The sequence below is a fragment of the Triturus cristatus genome, chromosome 4_2 (genome assembly GCF_964204655.1).
Source record: "Triturus cristatus chromosome 4_2, aTriCri1.1, whole genome shotgun sequence".
Classification (NCBI taxonomy): domain Eukaryota; kingdom Metazoa; phylum Chordata; class Amphibia; order Caudata; family Salamandridae; genus Triturus; species Triturus cristatus.
This window is the reverse complement of record NC_140586.1, coordinates 48,251,816-48,269,278: the sequence shown is the minus strand read 5'-3', so window position 1 is coordinate 48,269,278 and position 17,463 is coordinate 48,251,816. Positions and strand designations below refer to the sequence as shown.

General features: G+C 46.2%; 1 protein-coding gene across 4 annotated transcripts in view; it reads left to right on the top strand.

Annotated features, from left to right (window-relative positions):
- Positions 1-17,463, top strand: part of PRKAG1 (protein kinase AMP-activated non-catalytic subunit gamma 1) — a 268,130-nt gene that overhangs the window by 71,876 nt on the left and 178,791 nt on the right. For 2 of the 4 annotated variants that reach the window (XM_085600412.1, XM_085600410.1), the window contains exons 2-3: positions 5,169-5,226; positions 7,116-7,222. In XM_085600412.1, coding sequence (XP_085456538.1) covers positions 5,169-5,226; positions 7,116-7,222 — 165 coding nt within the window. Of the gene's footprint in view, positions 1-1,444; positions 1,527-5,168; positions 5,227-7,115; positions 7,223-17,463 lie in introns of those variants that run through there. The other 2 variants (XM_085600409.1, XM_085600411.1) reach the window with 2 other exon arrangements.

The following is a 17,463-nucleotide window of genomic DNA, read 5'->3' as shown; positions in this document are numbered from 1 at the left end:
GCCTTTCCTATGGACTATATAAACTCTGACCGCACTATAGCTACACACTAGATGTTTTGAAGGATGTCTGTTTCAAAATGGATACAAAGCCACAATTGTTCACGTAAAGCCTCAGCTTTAGAGTGTGCAACTACATCACAGGTAATTCACGAGTGCATCACTATTCCTTTAGGAAGTGCCTATGATGCCTTTGGTGCTAGAGGGTGAATTCATTACTACACAATGTTGAGTACTTACTCACTACTCAACCATGGGACAGTTCTGTCAACTTCTTCAGTTTAGGGCTTCAGGCTCTACTTACTGCGTCTTCCTCCTTAAAAGCCACCCACTCTAAAACACCGCTCTACATCCACCGACTACCCAACAAAATAGACCAGGTGTGGTACTGCGAAGCAATAGGCGTGCAGGGAAAAGGCACACTTGTGACCGGCCCTTTTCGCAGTAAGGAAGAGGATTTTTTGCTCTGTTCCTTGCCGCTGCCACAGATTCCTAAATTGATCATGAAGTAGGATGTTTTAAATCAGTAGGATTTGTCTGGAATTACTGCCCCTAGGAATCCCCTTACTTTCTACCGCAAAACTTTATGGTGCACACCACAATATAAGACTGTTCCCACGGATCAGTTGCAGGCTTCTTAACCCAGACCAACATCGAAAACCAAGCTAGGGCTACTTTGACCAACCTCTCTGACCCACTTATTTTGTTTTGTCTGCCCCTTCTGCGGTTCCTGTCACTTTTACACTCTTGTGTGATCCTAGTTGTGTCAGTGCATTCCTCAATAAAGGTGACAATACATTGGCAGATTGGGGACTTGTCAATTTAAAATGGAGTTCAGGTAGGAAGTGAAGTTGTAAATGCACATTTTGTGCTACCTGTAAACAATGCGCGCTGATTGCAAGGAAGTGCTTAGTTTTGAATGCGTCACGTAAGAATACAGCATCCCTGCCCTCCGTTTGATGCAGTGTCCTCTGCATGATGGCACACAGTTTGTACCATGGGCAGCAGGGTATATTGTCCAGAGAGCTCCTTCACCCCTGCCATGTCCTTACAACTGTGTCAGTTCTTAAGATCCCCTCCCTCCGCTATCTCCCAAACCAAACTCTCAAGGTCTTTATGTCTTAGCCATGCAGCCAATAGTCAGACAACCCAGGGCTGCACACTGCACCAACCACAATACCCACCTGGTATGGCATTGCTATGAGGCAGAGGTAATATTGTACTATATAAAAATGCCACATAAATATGTGTTTTCAAATGTTTCCTAATTTGTACTTTTGCCTTAGAGGGAAAGGTCAGCCTGAAGCGGGGCTGACAACTGCACAAGCTGTCTCCATTGCCGGTACAGTAAAAATCCTACGTGCATGTGTCTGCGTCGAGGGCTAATACACCTTCACTATCCTTCTTAAGCTCTTACAATAAGCTCATTAGAGCTTTGGGCAGCCAGTCACTTGCAGCACGTCCAGGATAGGAAGATGAAGCTCCGGAGAGCTCTGCTGCGAAGGCGTGATAGTGCCACTAGAAGTGCGGTGGGTTTCATTTTCAGGCCGTGAGTTCTGGTCTCAGAGGGATCTCATGAGCTTCAGAAGGAGGGATGAGTTAGCAGAGAACTCTTGGGCTGTGGGGACCAGGGTTCAGATGTGTGAAGCATTCAAAATTGAGATCTTGTTCTTTGGGATAGCCGTAAATGAATGCCTTAGATGTTTAGAGAGCATGTAGGGTTTTGGCTGGAGTCCCTGGATTTTTTTTAAGGAAGCCTTAGGTTTACTATACAGGTCAATGTTTCTCATTTTAAAATTATTTGTACAGCACAATTCTACTATAGACCTGCCACCTTCTGTTCCTGGTTTTGAGAATTTGCAAACCAGAGTTTCATTTGGCTTGGAATGCTGTAATAACTGTGGCATGTTTCAGCTTCTTTTACTGTTACCATTAATTAGGTCTTTTTTTGCAAATAAGTGAGTGCATTATAGCGTTTAATGTGGCTTGTCAGAGGTCTTACTAAGTACAGTGAGTGACGTCTCGGTTCTTTGGGGTGAGAGTTACAACTGAGACACAGCTCTTCTCCATAGCTCTGTGTCAAGGGGGACACCCAAAGACCACCCACCTGTTGTGAAGGTGACTACTCCCCCCTCTTCACAGGATATGAGGGGCTGGCAATAGTATCAATGTACAATTGTAGTCAGAGATGCAGACATTTTTATTTGTACCCTGTGGTGAAAGGAGTCCGCCGGGAATAGTTCGGGTCACTACCTATAACGGGGATCTTTTGCTTTAATGATGTTGTGTATGTGTGGCAGGTCAGTGGTGGCGTTCACGTGTGAGTGTGTTGCTGTAGATGGTGGTTACTTTTGTGCTGGTATCCAGTGTCCATCTTTCACTTTGATGCCTGCCCATCACCTTTTCCTCTCCCCTCAAAAAACAGTTCTCGTTGCTGGGTGAAGTAGGCTAGCTAGCCAGATCACTTTGATGTAGCCACAGTTTCCCTGAAAGATTGAAGCCTATACCTCCCCTTTCCCCTGTCCTTGATCCCCTTAACCTTGTAAAATGACCTCCCTGTCTGAATCCATTCCACATCCACCTGAACTAGCCTATCCATTACCAGGAGTTACAGCCTGGGCTGCATGCACATCCCACGAACTGATTGTGCTGTAAGCAGTTACCTACAGGATTGGCGGGGCACAGCAGCATTCAAAGGGTGCACCCTCAAAGAAGGGCTAGGCTTGGCCGCCTGAGGAAGATTAGTATTCTTTTTCTCGGCCACATCTCTGTTCAACCTTGGCCCAACACCAAGAAACTACTATATACCTGTGCAAGAGAAAAGATATTGAAGAACCAGGAGTGGGAGACTACTGCTGAGTCGTCACTCTACCTTCAGAAAAGGCTGAAGTCCGAAAAGTCTGTGGAGTTGCCCTGCTTCTAGACTTTTGCATAGAAAGAAAAATGTGCATGTTTGCTAAAGAGGTTGGACTGCTTCTATCAGAAGAAGGTGACCTGATCTTTAGACTACGACCAAAGTGTCACTGACTGAACTCCTGCATGGAGGACCTCTTGATAGACTGAGATTTCTCAGGAGTCATGAATTCTGCTCTGCCAGCTGCTCGGGAGTCTGCTCCTGCTGGTGCGTGGAGCTGCTGCAGTATCCTCACAGTCTGGAAGGGCAAGAGAAAGTGGCTCCGACAACCTTTGAAATAAATGTTCTAACTCTATAGTTTCGGAGATATTGTGGTTGTTTGAAGCCTAGTCAAACTCCCTCAACCCCTGTTCATGCGTATAGCCCACTGACCACTGGACTATACAGTGGCTGTTTTGGGTGCCCCGATCGACTGGTGTCCCCACCATCAGAAAACTTTGATAAGTGGTTAAAAAATCTTGACCGCCCTTCCCTTCGATACAGGCCTCCCTTCTTACTGACGACCTAACAGTCAGCTTGTGTGAGCTTGTAGTTTAGTCATTCACTGTACCCTTCACAACCCAGAGGCTACTGAACTTTTGGACTCAGTTGACTGAACGTTTTCCCCCCATCAGGGGCTATTGTGACCAAAAGCAACATCACCCTAGCACACGTCCAGAAAGTACCCTGGATGCACCTAGAAACATCATTTGGCAGCTTGAGCACTTCACTCTTTGGGTGGTTGACTTATTTTGCGTTCTTTAGGTGGTGATGGATGGATTGGGCCAATTTCCTTAGAATATTGCTTCATTTAAAATCATTGCAACTGAAACCAAAGGAACTCTTAGCGGGTCATTTTTTAAAGATTCAAGTCGACATGAACTGTGCCCTCACAGAGTAACATTGATCACAGGGTTTTGGAGACGCACCGAGAGACGACAGCCCTATGGATCGAGGAAAAAAATGAGCATAGCCTTTTAGGGGTTTTACCGTCCCCAAAGATAAGGAACAGAATGCAATATAAATTTGTGAACTTGAGACCGGTACTCGCTAGACCCCGCATAACAATACATTGGACCCAACCCGTGCCACCTAAACTCCCCAGATGGATAGCGGATATGTGTGAATAGGGGGTGGCTCAAGAGCGACGTCTGCGCATAGTCCGTACGGACAAAAATGCCGAACGGGATCTAGAGACATGGGGATTATTGTTGAATAAATTACGGCCCCTGGATAGGCGGCTGTGGGACCCGATACCCATTCACAGACTGGGACCCCTGGCACACAGACGCGGAGTGGTGTAGGTTCCCCAAATAGTTCCGATAATACCAATCAACTCAAATCTTTAGGCATCTCAGGCGATGAGGGAACCAGGCCGGTCATGGCAGGGGGAAAAGACCCACGATTTTATTTTGTGAGGGTGCGTGCTGCCCCCTTCGGCTTGGGATGCTACTGCACTACATATTACAGGAGATGCACAGAGGCAAGGGCCCGGTACTTCGTTACCTATTACACCAAACGTTCACTTAAGGAGGAGGGATGGATATAACTGTAAATATCACATTGGTCCTTGATGTCAGGAGCTATGAAGGAATGCTTTAAAAGTATTGTGCCCGTATTACATGTTTTGACATAGCACTGTCACATGTTCAAAAAAAGAAAATAAAGAAAAACATTTATATACTGTATATATGCTTATACTGTATTTTGCTGCTATGTGTATCTTGAAATGAAAACAAATTAAAAAAAAATTGATCACAGGGCACTTGATAAAAAACTTTATGCGTCGAAGCTAGAAACACTTTGGGTTTTAACTCGAGGACAGAAGGTGCTAGCCACTTCTGATATTCTTTGGGAATGTGTAATTACAGTGTAAAATAATGTACCTGTACTTAAGTCCTTTTCGTTTTGGAAGCCATGAATTGCCTGGACATTCTGATTATTAAATGTTATTTAAGCTGTCATGCGTTTTCTGCACAACAGTCAAGTGCTAAAAGGGAATGCTTGGTCCATCAGTGTACCGGCATTACTATTGACACCCTGGGTTCACGTCAATCTTTTCAGTGAAAATTCAATTAGGCAATTGCTGTTTAACTTGGCTTTAAGTGAGGGTAAAGAGGTTTGCAACATAAAGTTTGAAATTAAGCCCCCCCTGTTCATTCATATGTCTGAAGCTGTGAGGATATGTAGACTGGTTCTTGGCCTTCTGACACTTAGTAATGCAAGAGGGGCTTTTTACCTATCTATCCTTTTACTTATCTTTTTCTTTCTTTTTCAGCAGGATACAGTTGCTGTTGTTCAGAGGGCCCCAGAAAAGTTCTCAACAACTCCTGAAGGTGAGAGTAATGAAGGCTTAAGGGAGATCTTGTTCAAGAAAGACATTCTCATTTTTTTTTTTTTTTTTAAACAATTGTTTAGAAATTATTTATAATCTAAAGGTATTATGCTGGATTAATATAATGAATTTGTGTCAGGTGACTGTCTTAGATATGATACATTACATCAAACAGGGGCAGGCCTATACCCCAGAACCTGGAGCAATAAACAATATAGAAACCACAATGGTTCAGGGATAACATTACAAAGTGAGGTATCATTTTACTCGGGAGAACAAGGGGAACGCTGGGTGGTAGGACATTTGTGCCGACATGGCGATCCCACACAAAAATGTATGGAAAAAGTGTTTTTTTTTCAGATATATTTGAGGTTTGCAGGGGATTGTGGGTAGGGAAACTTTGGGAGATCCACTCAAGCCATACCTCACTGGACTCACTAGGGTGTCTTGTTTTCAGAAAAGTGTGGGTTTGGTAGGTTTCCCTAGATGGCCGCGAGCCCGGGGCCAAAAACCGAGGTGCCCCCCCTGCAAAAATAGGTCGTTTTATGATAGGTAATTTTAAAGTCTCCAGAACATGTTTTGGGCCCTTGCCTGTCGCGGGTACTTGACCCACCCACTAAAGTGGGGTACCATTTTTATCAGGAGACCTTGGGGAACGCTGGGTGGTAGGAAATTTGTGTCAGCCCAGTGATCCTACAACTTTCCCACAAAGAAATTTGAGAACATTTTTATTTTTTTCAGCAAAATTTGAGGTTTGCATGGGATTCTGGTTAGGGAAACGTTGGGGGATCCACGCAAGCCTTATCTCCCTTGACCCCCCCCCCCCCCGGGTCTCTAGTTTGCTATGGCGTCGGACGTGCAGGAGCCGGCTGACGCACATGAGCACTTATGCGCCGGACTGCTCCCGTGCGCCTGACTCATAGGAGGGGTTAAACCCGGGGGAAGTCAATTTGCCTTAAGGTACCACAACGTACTGCTGTCTGACCACCAAGGACTATACGTCCTAATGATTACCTAACCAATCATCAATGTTGAAACGTCGTTGACGTTCCCCTTTGGTAAATCAAGAGGAAGCATTTATTACACAATATTCCTGTTACAATACGGACAACCATCTGATTATTCCTCTGCCATTGTTTTTTTTTTACACTGCAATCTTTTGTACATACGTGTATGTTTAGTGTAACTTTGTGTGCACATATTGTTTTGTTGTTTTTCTGTTTATGTATTGGATTTTGTACTGTTTGTTTTGTATTGCAAAGAATAATTCAAATAACAAAAAGTCTCCATTTTGAAATAATTTCTGTGTGGGCACCTTGTTTTTCTGTTTTTTTACTTAAAATTGCACATCTTTGGTTTGATTAAGTCGTGATATGCTGTTTGCTTTGTCATTTTATTTCTGAACCATTGTGGTTTCTATATGATCTTGGATAAGATGCCAAGTGCAGCAGGATGGTGGGACTGGTGCTTTTATAAATTTCCTAAAAGCCCGTGAACCATGGGTAGCTATTCAAAGAATTGGGGATCCTGAATGACAGGAAAAGTAAAACTGGTTTGGGATATCTTAGTAGCATGCTTGTGGTCCGGGGTTGTTGCTCCCACTTCAAGGTTTCTCGGTACTCCAGCGCACTAGAAAAGGGACATGCCTTGGGTCTCGAGAATAAAAGGTCTTTCCCCTTATACCATTAACACTTGCACTCCGCTCACCCACCCTTCCTTCTAGGCATTTTGTCACTCAACTTTCTAGCTCCTGTCTTCTTCTTGTCTCTTCTCTTCTCTTCTCTCCCTCCCATTCTATCTTCCATTCTCTTTGCTCCTTTCTGCTCATTTGTCCTCATATTATCATCCAGTCTTTCTCCTCCTTACTCCCTGTTTGTTTATCCATTACAGCTTCTGAATCGGACAATGCTGTGTTTACTCGCTTCATGAAAGCCCACCGGTGTTATGACCTGATACCTACCAGCTCCAAGCTTGTCGTGTTTGACACATCTCTGCAGGTTTGTGAACTGATGGCACTTTTGGCCTTTTGTCTCTTATTTTCTTCCACGTTTTTAGATCATGCTATAAACCTGCTTTAGATGTCTGGGAGACTATATGTTACAAAAACTTTAAACGTTGTATGCATCCACGAAGTATTACAGAGCTCCATTGGTTAGATGGGCTGTCCTTCACGTCTGTGGCATTTTGTGGAGTATTACATTGTCCCATTACTGTTTCCATTAAGTGCTGGTGATACAGGGCTACATGTTGCCCTTACTCTCCGTGCCTCCCATTACACCAACTTGCTTCCCCCTTATTCATGACTCCTGCACTCCTCTTACCCCTATGTTCATCCTCATCTCATTGGTTACCTTTTTCTTTTCATTCCATTCACACTGCTTGCTGACCCCTAACTCATTTGAGGAAACAACTAAAGCGCTGTTACTTATGGAGTGTGCCTGTAGTTTGTCAATACAAGTAACTGGTATTAAAAATGAACATTAGGGTTACTTCTTGAAAAACATATAGCGAATACACTTGGAGCTTCCAATTAACCATAACCATCAAAACCGTGCATTGGGATTTTTATTTAGGCTTTAGAAACAGAACAAACAAAGTTTAAGGCTCTCTGCATTGCCTATAAGGCAATTCACAATACAGGACCAGAATGCTTGAAGAAAGCTTTCCTGGCTTATGCACCCAGTAGATCTCTTCGCTCAACAGATGCTAACCTTCTGATCGCCCCCAGAACTAAGAAAATCAACTGGGGTGACAGAAGCTTCATAGTGGCTACATCTAAACTCTGGAACTCTCTCCCCCTTCTGATTAAGGCTAGCCCCACACTGCTATCATTCAGAAACAAATAAAAACGTGGCTCTTCAAGCAATAGGCTTTCTCCAGCTTTCTGGTTATCCTTCCAGTACATAGCGCCGAGACACCTACGGGTATTTGCGCGCTTTATAAATTGTTGAAATAAATAAATTAGACTTGCCTACTTGAATGTGCTGGTTTATAAATTTAAGCCACACCCTCTCTGTGATCTTCCTTGTTCAAAATAAAAGGACAATAAAGATTATTTGCTATTGTTCCTTTCAACCTTTAACAAAAGGGCATTTGATCTGTTCATATTTCTCTAGTATCTGCAGTTTGACGAGGGAGGGGTGGAAGCCGATGAAACGTTTAGCAAGGACGTGTGGTACTATAACCTGGTACATCAAGCATTTGAGCTTGGCACCAGCTACCTCTCGTAACAGCCTAACATACCGCTGTCTATTACAGTGAGCATTTGAGTCTGATGAAAGTGACTTGTAGTAATGGCCTATCATGGTACTGCAGCCTGCATCAGGAATGTGGTCTTTAGAAAAAGTGAGATAAATTGCCTTTGCCAATGCTTGTTTGACTTATTTGTGTATTGCTGTTTTCCCCTCTGCTCTTTACCTTTCCATGGCCCTCTTTTCCTCTGTCCAAGGCTCCAGTGGAAGTCTTATCCTCTATGTTTGGTTCTACCTCCTCTGCTTTTGGCTTCTGTAGCCATATGAACATTTTCAACACAGATTTTCTACTTGGATGGTAAATTCCAGTGACCCTTTAATGTCAGCATGTGTTAGTCTTTTGTATACCGTTTGTTCTGTGGTATGCCGCACGATTGTTCGACTGTATCTGCTTTATCGTGGCATGACGCTCACTGTCCTAAACGACCTCCTTTGGAAATAAGCTTGGTTAAGTGATGTTCTGGATATTTGTATGTGATCCTGTGATATTTCCAACTATTACAGTGAGGGTGGCTAAATAGCCATTGTCAGTGTTTTATAATGGAAGAGAAAAGAATGTTGTATGGTGTCCTGGAGGGCAGACCAAAATTCAACTGCTAAATTGAAAAAAACAGGAATAGCAAAGCCAATAGGTCTAGATTTTTTAAGGTGAGTGCTCCCGTATTCACTTAGCCAGCGCTTGTTTGCATTGGTGCACTGGCACTCTTTCTTTAAACTTTTTTCTGTATTGTTCTGAAATGTCCATTGGCCAAGATGGAACCGTAAAGTAAAAACAACAAGCATTTGCAATGCAATAGGTCTCGCAGTTACGAGAGTTTCAGCTATTGGCATTGTAAATAACAATGCCTTTTATTTATGCTTTAAAAAAAAAAAGGTATTATTATTTGTAATGTCAATAGCTCAAACTCGCGTAAATGCGAGACCTATTGCATTGCAAATGCTTGTTGCTTCTTTGTCAGGCTTCGTACGTTTTAGCCCCACATGGAGCGACTGCTGTTCCTGGATATGTCATTGATGTTTCTGCACAATCTGTGCTTGAAACAATGAGCCCTGTTCTCTTGGGCAGAATCCTCCCAGGGATTAAGGGGGAGGGGGGCTCTCCAAGAGGTGTTATGGCCAGCATCCCTCTTGGACTCACGCGGTCTCTCGGTGCATTGGGGAGGGGTGGGGAGAGAAGGAATGCCGGTGACTGTGTGTGGGACAGGAGGTGGGGGTGCAGCAGAGCCGGGGGGTTATGTTCAGTAGCTGTAATATTCTTTAATTCAAAGACACGTTTTGTCCATTTTGGAAGGATGATAAGCGGGGTCGTCATCATCATAATCTTATTTTTAAAGTGCCTAATTAGCATAAAGAGTGATCCAAGCTCTTGTGAACCTAAGAGCCTCCAATTCTACTTTAATCAGTGTAGCAAGGGCACCAACCCACTGATCTATGTTAGGCTATTCATTTAAATGAACCCCCTTAATGCTTGTTTTAATAGTTCTGAGTGATACTAGTGCTGCCCCTCGGCGCTAAAGTACAGCCCTCCATGCTATATACATGATTATTGTGTTTGTGCAGTGCAGCATGCTGCCGACTCACATAACATAAACCAGGTGGTGCTGCCCGGCTGGGACTGCTCCACAGTGACCCAGTGAGGGGGATTAATAAATTAGTGATAAGGGCGCGAGGCCTGCAGTGGTGTCGGCTCCTGTGTGTGTGATGAGTGTGTGCGGCCTGCAGCGGTGTCTGCCCCCGGATGTGCGTGTATGTGTGTGTATGATGGGTGTTTGTGGCCTGCAGTGGTGTCTGTCCCTGTGTGGGTGATGGGTGCGTGCTTCTGCAGCAGTGTCTGCCCCTGTATATGTGTGTCTTTGTGTGTGTGTGGCCTGTAGTGGTGACTGGGTGTGTATGCTTGTGTATGTTAGTGTTTGTGTATATAATGAGTGTGTGTGGGTCCTGCACTGGGGTATGTGTGTTTCTGCGTGCGTGTGCGTGTGCGTGTGTGTGTGTGTGTGTGTGTGTGTGTGTGTGTGTGTGTGTGTGAGACACTGCGACCGGTTGTTTACTGTGACTATGCATGGGTGTTTAAATGTCCGCGCGTGTAGTATCTGGCGTGTATTCCTGTGTGTGTGTGTGCGCAGTTGTTTATGTGTGGTTGCTCATGTGTGCACTGGTCGTAAGTCGTGTGTTTGTTTTTCAGGGCTGTTTGTAAGCATGTGTGGTGGTGAGTGTGTGTTTATATGCAGGTAGCGTGTGCGTTTCGAACCCGCATCTCATTTTTGTCACGTGGACACCGTTTGTCAGTGGCTGGCGTCTCTGGTATGCTGGCTTCAGAAAACAACTTTCTGTACCAAATTTAAACAAGCATTGGGCGTACGCGCGCCTCGCGCTTGAAGTTAAAAAAAAAAAGAAAGACAAGACCGGCAGAGCGTGGCGCGTGCGCGCTTGGGAGCGGACCCTTTGAAGTGCTCCCACAAGGCGGATTGCATGGCGGCACGATGCGCGTGATTGTGCGCATGCTAGCCATGCAATCCGCTTTTTGGGAGTACTTTTCAAACCCGCTTTCTATAGTCTCGCTGTGCGATCGCTTACGCGATTGCAAGGTCGAGACCTAAAAATGGGTAAGTGTGTCATGACATATACATTTGCGAGACGTGCCCTTCTGCACACACACGATTGCCATCTTCCAATGGTAAGGAAAACCATTACGTGATGGCCGTCGTGTCAATGCTTCATGGCATGTGCATGCTTGTGTTTTGAGTGCATTATTGTGTTGTGACATACTGGTGGCCATTTTAAGTCTTTATACTTTACCAGTTAATCATGGTTGACCGATATTTCAGAATCGTAAAGTAAAAATAAAATTAAAGTGCTCTGAAGAGTGTAGAAGAGAAGAAAGTGGCCTAGAAGCACTTTGTAGCTGGCAAGCCCTCAAAAAATGTTTATCTGATAGAGACCTCTAACCACAGATTCCTTACGATAGAATATTTCCCAGGCCTTTGCGTGCCGGTAGTTGGTGGTGTTTGGCTCAGCGGAGTCCACGCCGGAAGTGATGTGCGCTATCCCTATATAGGTGCCACCCTAGCGTGCTGATGTCAGTTATTTTATCATTGCACCAGCTGCTAAGAGCTACCCCGTGTCACTTTTTGACAGTTTTTTTTCTCTTAACTTTAACAACACTTTTTCTGAGAATTTATTGTCCTGGTGTGACAAGGATGTCTAATAAGAAACCTGCAGGTTCCAACCACATAGTGCCTGTCACAGTGACAGACCCGCACTTGGTTTGTCTATGGTACTTGGAGAGGGACCACAACTCCAAGACCTGTGAGAACTGTCACACAGTGCACCCGAAGGCGGTGAGGGAGCGTTCCCGCAAGTTCCTCGCCGACCCTGCAACATTAATGATCCTGGTCACACTAAAGGTCCCATGACCGTTGGCGAAGCAGAACCCGACAGTCATCATCTCTATCCAAGTCGGGTAATTCACGCTGCAAAAAGAAGTCAGAGGTCTTTGACTTTGCCATGTGTTAGAAATTGTTTTTTTGGTCGGCTAGGGCATGTGCCAAAGTCGGGCAGAAACCACCACTCTAGTCAGGATAAGGGAGTTACACTCCTAAAATAACCCCTGCTCACCCTCTTGGTAGCTTGGCACGAACAGTCAGGCTTATCTTAGAGGCAGTGTGTAAAGCTTTTGCACATAACCAACAGTAATACAGAGTAAGCACTACAAAAGGACACCCACACCAGTTTAGAAAAATATCCAATATTTTTATATACTTAAGACAAGACCAAAAAGGATAAAAATCCACAATACAGTACTTAAAAATCTTCGGTTATTAAAATATGCTTGAAAAATAGTTCCTTGATGTCAATCGCTCCGTCCGGGGCTATCACGGCGTCGTGAGCAAACAAATCCAAACAGTTCTGGCTGACTGCGACATCGCGGGCCAGCTACGGTGTCAGGAAGACCTGCAAACAGTACCTTTTAGAAATGCAGGGCGTCGGCGACCTCTCATTGAGCTTTGGAAAGCATGGTGTCCACACGCGTCGGTTCCGGAGGTCGGTGCAGGAGTCGTCTGGGCCCTCGAACTCACACGAGTTGCAGAACGATCTCCTCTCTGTTGAAGTCAGGAGCGCTGGCGTCGGCAGGCGTCGGGTGCTGCGGTGCCAAGTGCAGCGGTGCTGCGTGCGGTGCCCTCAGGTCGCGGTGCGAGCAGCGGCTTTGTGGTGGCGTCAGATGGTGTCGTTGGTGAGACCAGGGTCGTGGTGCGAAGTGAATGCGGGCTCGGCACGCTGCTGGCAGGTCGCGGTGCAAGCAGCGGCGGCGTCGCTGCTGAAGCGCAGGCGGCGTCGTGAGACCACGGTCGCGGTGCCCTCTGCGGTGCCTTCAGTACACGAGTTGGCAGCGGTGTCATAGACGTCGTCGGGTTGCTTTTCTGTTGCAGTACAAAACACACAGTCCCCAGTGCTGAGGGCAGAAGAGCTTGAATACTTTGCTATTCCTGAGACTTCTTGAACAGGGGGCAAGCTCTACCTCAAGCCCTTGGAGAAACTCACAAAAGTAGATTGCAGAAAGTCCAGTCCAGTCCTTTCACTGCCCAAGACAAAAGCAGCCACTGCAGGCCATCACAGCAAAGCACACAGCAAAGTGGTAGCTCCTCCTCATAGCTTCTCCAGCTCTTCTTCTTGGCAGTCTTCTTGGTCCAAAAGAGTTCTGGAGTTCAGGGGTCTGGGCCCCAATATTTATATCCCAAAATCCTACCTTTTCAGGGCTACTCCCGTGGGTAGGCACAATCAGTGCTGCAGGCCCACTAGTAGCATTTGATTCACAGGCTCTGGCACACTCAGTGCACTTTACTAGGGACTAACAAGTAAATCAAATTTCCAATCATGGAAACACCAATCCATAACACATTTGACCACAGGAGCACTTGCACTTTCCCACTGACCAGCAGTGAGAAAAGAGCGCAGACACTACGCCAGCAAAAACAGAGTCAAGACCGGGAGGTCAGTAAGCAAAAACTCAGGGGAAACACGCCAAAAGATGCCAAGTCTAACACCTTGCCTGTCCAAATCCTCAGTCGAGGTGCAGGAGTGTTGGCACTCCAGGCCTCGCACCTCTGCGGAGCCTGCGCCAGGGTCCGCTCCGCGCCTCCTTGACTTTCCCGGAGCTAGATTGACCCCCTCTGGAGCACCTGTGGATGAACTAGGTTGAGAGCAGTCCCTGTGGATTCCTACCAGGCGGTTTACCCGCAGTGCCAGTCGGGCACCTTGGATCCAGCACCACCCAGAATATCATAACCTTTCTCGGCGCCATACTGTCGTAGGTAACTGCAGAGACACAGCGAAGTTCACCATCAGATGTGGACCAGATATGATTAACTCGCTGGGCAGAGAGATTTCATCGTCGGTGGCCTTTAGGTGCCATGCCTGGCCGAGAACCACTGGTTTTCTGAGGAATGTTCAAACTGCGCTCATGAACCTTCTCTTTGAGGGCTCTCACCTTTTTGGTGAGAAGACAAACTCAGCGTTTGGGTGGTTTAAGGATAGCAGATCTACAGCCAGGTCCATAACCCCTCGCCAACCCGAATCAGCCTTCCGCCCCATTTGTGGATATGGAAGGGGCTCACAGAAGCGTTCATTTCCACCTAGCCAACATGGCTAACAACCTTCCCAGCCCTTTTCATGGCCAAGGACACTGTTATCACAGATTGTGGGGCCCGTAGCCAGAGGTTGCCCCAGTCTGCACCCCTCTCCTCCCGGCAGCTGCAGCCTCCAAATGCCTTAAGTGTTCCCTCATATCAACATGGGCATCCAGTGGGGGGGGGGGGGGGGGGGGGGGGGGGGAGGAGACAGGATACGCCATCACCTGGACCACTGGCAGCCGATAACATCAGACAAATGGATTTTACAGATAGTCCAAAGGGGCTACGCCTTCCCCTTTCTGGACACCACTTCACCCATGCCACACACTTACGAGCAGTCCATGGAGGACCATCTCTCTTTGCTCCATCAGGAAGTGTTAGCTCTCTTGGCCAAGGGAGCCATTGAGAAGGGTGCAAGCATCAGAGGTAGGCTGTGATTGCTATTACCACTACTTTTTGGTGCCGAAGAAGAACCGAGGTGTTTTGTCTATTCTAGGCTTGCCCCTTCTCAGCTACTCCCTGAAAAGGAGAAGTTCAAAATGCTGACATTACCTCAAGTCCTATCTGTCCTGGAGACAGGATGATACGACTGGACTTGAAGGAAGCATACTTCCACATTCCCCAGTTGTCTGCCCACAGTACCTGTGGTTCCCAGTTTGCCGTACTCTTTCAGCCCTACCAGTGCCCAAGGGTGTTCATGAAGGTAATGGCAATGGTAGCAGTACAACTGCTGAGGTCAAAGATTCCAGTTGTCCCCTACCTCAACAAATGACTGTTGAAGGCGGGCTCGCCACAGGCAGTCATCTCTCACCTCCAGACTAAGGCGGGCCTCCTGCATTCCTTGGGGTTCACTATAAACTTACCGAAGTCACATCTAACTCTTGCTGACGATCCCTTTTATTGGAGCTGTTCTGGATACAGTGCAGTTTCGGGCCTATCTCCCCAAATGGCAAGTTCAGGATATTTGGGCCATGAAACTGATGTTTCAGCATGTATTCTAGATTTCAGTGACACTGACTCTGAGGCTGTGGGGCCACATGGCCTCCTTTATCCTGCCAGTTATGCATGCCCGTTGGCGTATACAGGCTCTACAGTTGTACCTGAAGTCCCAGTGGGCACAGAATCAGGGAAATCTCTCTGACATGGTCTAGATCTCGGCGGGAACTGTAAAAGACCTGCAGTAGTGGCTGACTAATCGTAATTAGGTCAGCAGCAGAACCCTCTCCCTTCCCCAGCCATATTTGACTGTAGTGACAGATGCATTACTCCTGAACGGGGGCGGCCATCTGGGAGAGGTGGAGATCTGAGGACTCGGGTCTGTGGCAGAGTCTGGGCTCCACATCAACCTGTTGGAGCTTTGGGAGACCCAATTGGCATTTAACCCCTTGCGTGCACATGACGGAACCACGCCGTCATGAGTCATGGGCGAGCTGTGCTCATGACGGCGTGGTTCCGTCATGCTGCGGCCGCTCCGCCTACGCGGCACTAATTCCCCGCCTGTGCGGGCGAAATGAAGAGTGGACGGAGTCGTGACGGAACCACGCCGTCATGAGCACAGCTCGCCCGTGACTCATGACGGCGTGGTTCCGTCACGAGCATGGCGGCGCCGCGCTCACCCCACACCCTCCCCCCCCCCCAGCGCCGCGGCGGAATATGCGCCGCGGCAAAGGGGTTAAGCCTCTTTTTCCCTCGATTGGAGGAAGTCTGGCGCAGGTGTTCATGGACAACATCAATGCCATGTGAAACTGCAACAAACAAGGCAGGGTGGAGTTGTGGACCCTTGGTCAAGACGCCCTGCGTCTCTGGACATGGCTGGAACTTCAGGGCATTTCCCTAGTGGTTCAACACCAGCTGTGCTCTCCGAATGCCGGGAGGGTGCGAGCTCAGCCATCAATGCTTAGCAGATCACAAATGGCTTCTTCATCCAGAGGTGGTGCAAAGCTTCTTTAATGATTGGGGAGAACCTTTGTTAGAGCTGTTCAGCACTGCTGACAACGCGCAATGTCAGCACTTCTGCGTACTGTAGTTTCCAAGGTGGCTCTCGTGTAGAGACGCTTTTCGTTTCAAGTGGTGTTCGGGCCTCCTGTATGCCTTCCCGCCGATACTTCTCCTGCCCAGAGTTCTTAAAAAGATGAGGCCCAAGTGATTCTTGTGGCTCCGAATTGGGTGCAGAGAACCTGGTGTCCTGAGCTATTGAGTATGAGCATCGGTCCTCTGGACAGGTTTCCTCTTAGGAAGGATCTTCTGTCTCCATGACAGGTAAGGGTCTTGTACCCTTACAGTGCACCCTCCTCCTTCGTGCTTGGAGAATGAGCGGTGAGAGTTGACAACTTTCAACATTCCTCCCGCAGTCTGCAAGGTTACGCCTGTTGCTGGGACAGATTTGTTGAACAGAAACAGGGTTTAGGCTATACTCAGTAAGGCCGTGCCTTATATCAGAAGTAACACTAACAATGCCAGTACTGATGGACTTTTTTACTCCACTTTCTTATGTGGGAACATTTCGAAAGAAAACAAAATGAACGGGGGACCTTTTGTTTAGTCGATTTAATCAATCTGTTTATGCGTTTTGTTTTCGATTTAACAAATACTTTTTTTGTGTATTTCCACAATTAACATTGAACTGATAACACAAAAATGTTTACTGTACATAAATAGACACATTCAACTACAGTCATATCAACATTCACTCCCATACCACACTGGACAGTCCAGAACCAAACATACTATATAAAAAAGCAATCTAAATTCTCTTTAAAGACACAAATTACAACTTGGCCATAGAAAAATGGTATATTCTGTAGGGAACAATGTTGAGAGTTCCAAATGATTCTTTTAGTTCATTAGGCCAAAAGATAAAGGTCATCAGTTTGATTGTTCCCTACAGAATATACCATTTTTCTATGGCCAAGTTGTAATTTGTGTCTTTAAAGAGAATTTAGATTGCTTTTTTATATAGTATGTTTGGTTCTGGACTGTCCAGTGTGGTATGGGAGTGAATGTTGATATGACTGTAGTTGAATGTGTCTATTTATGTACAGTAAACATTTTTGTGTTATCAGTTCAATGTTAATTGTGGAAATACACAAAAAAAGTATTTGTTAAATCGAAAACAAAACGCATAAACAGATTGATTAAATCGACTAAACAAAAGGTCCCCCGTTCATTTTGTTTTCTTTCGAAATGTTCCCACATAAGAAAGTGGAGTAAAAAAGTCCATCAGTACTGGCATTGTTAGTGGGACAGATTTGTGGCATGGTGTATATCCAAGGCCATCGACCCTTTCTCTGCACCCCTTTCTCGGGTTTTACTATTTGTTTTCTCTTTGGCCCGCAGGGCTCTGCACTGATCACAGTTAAG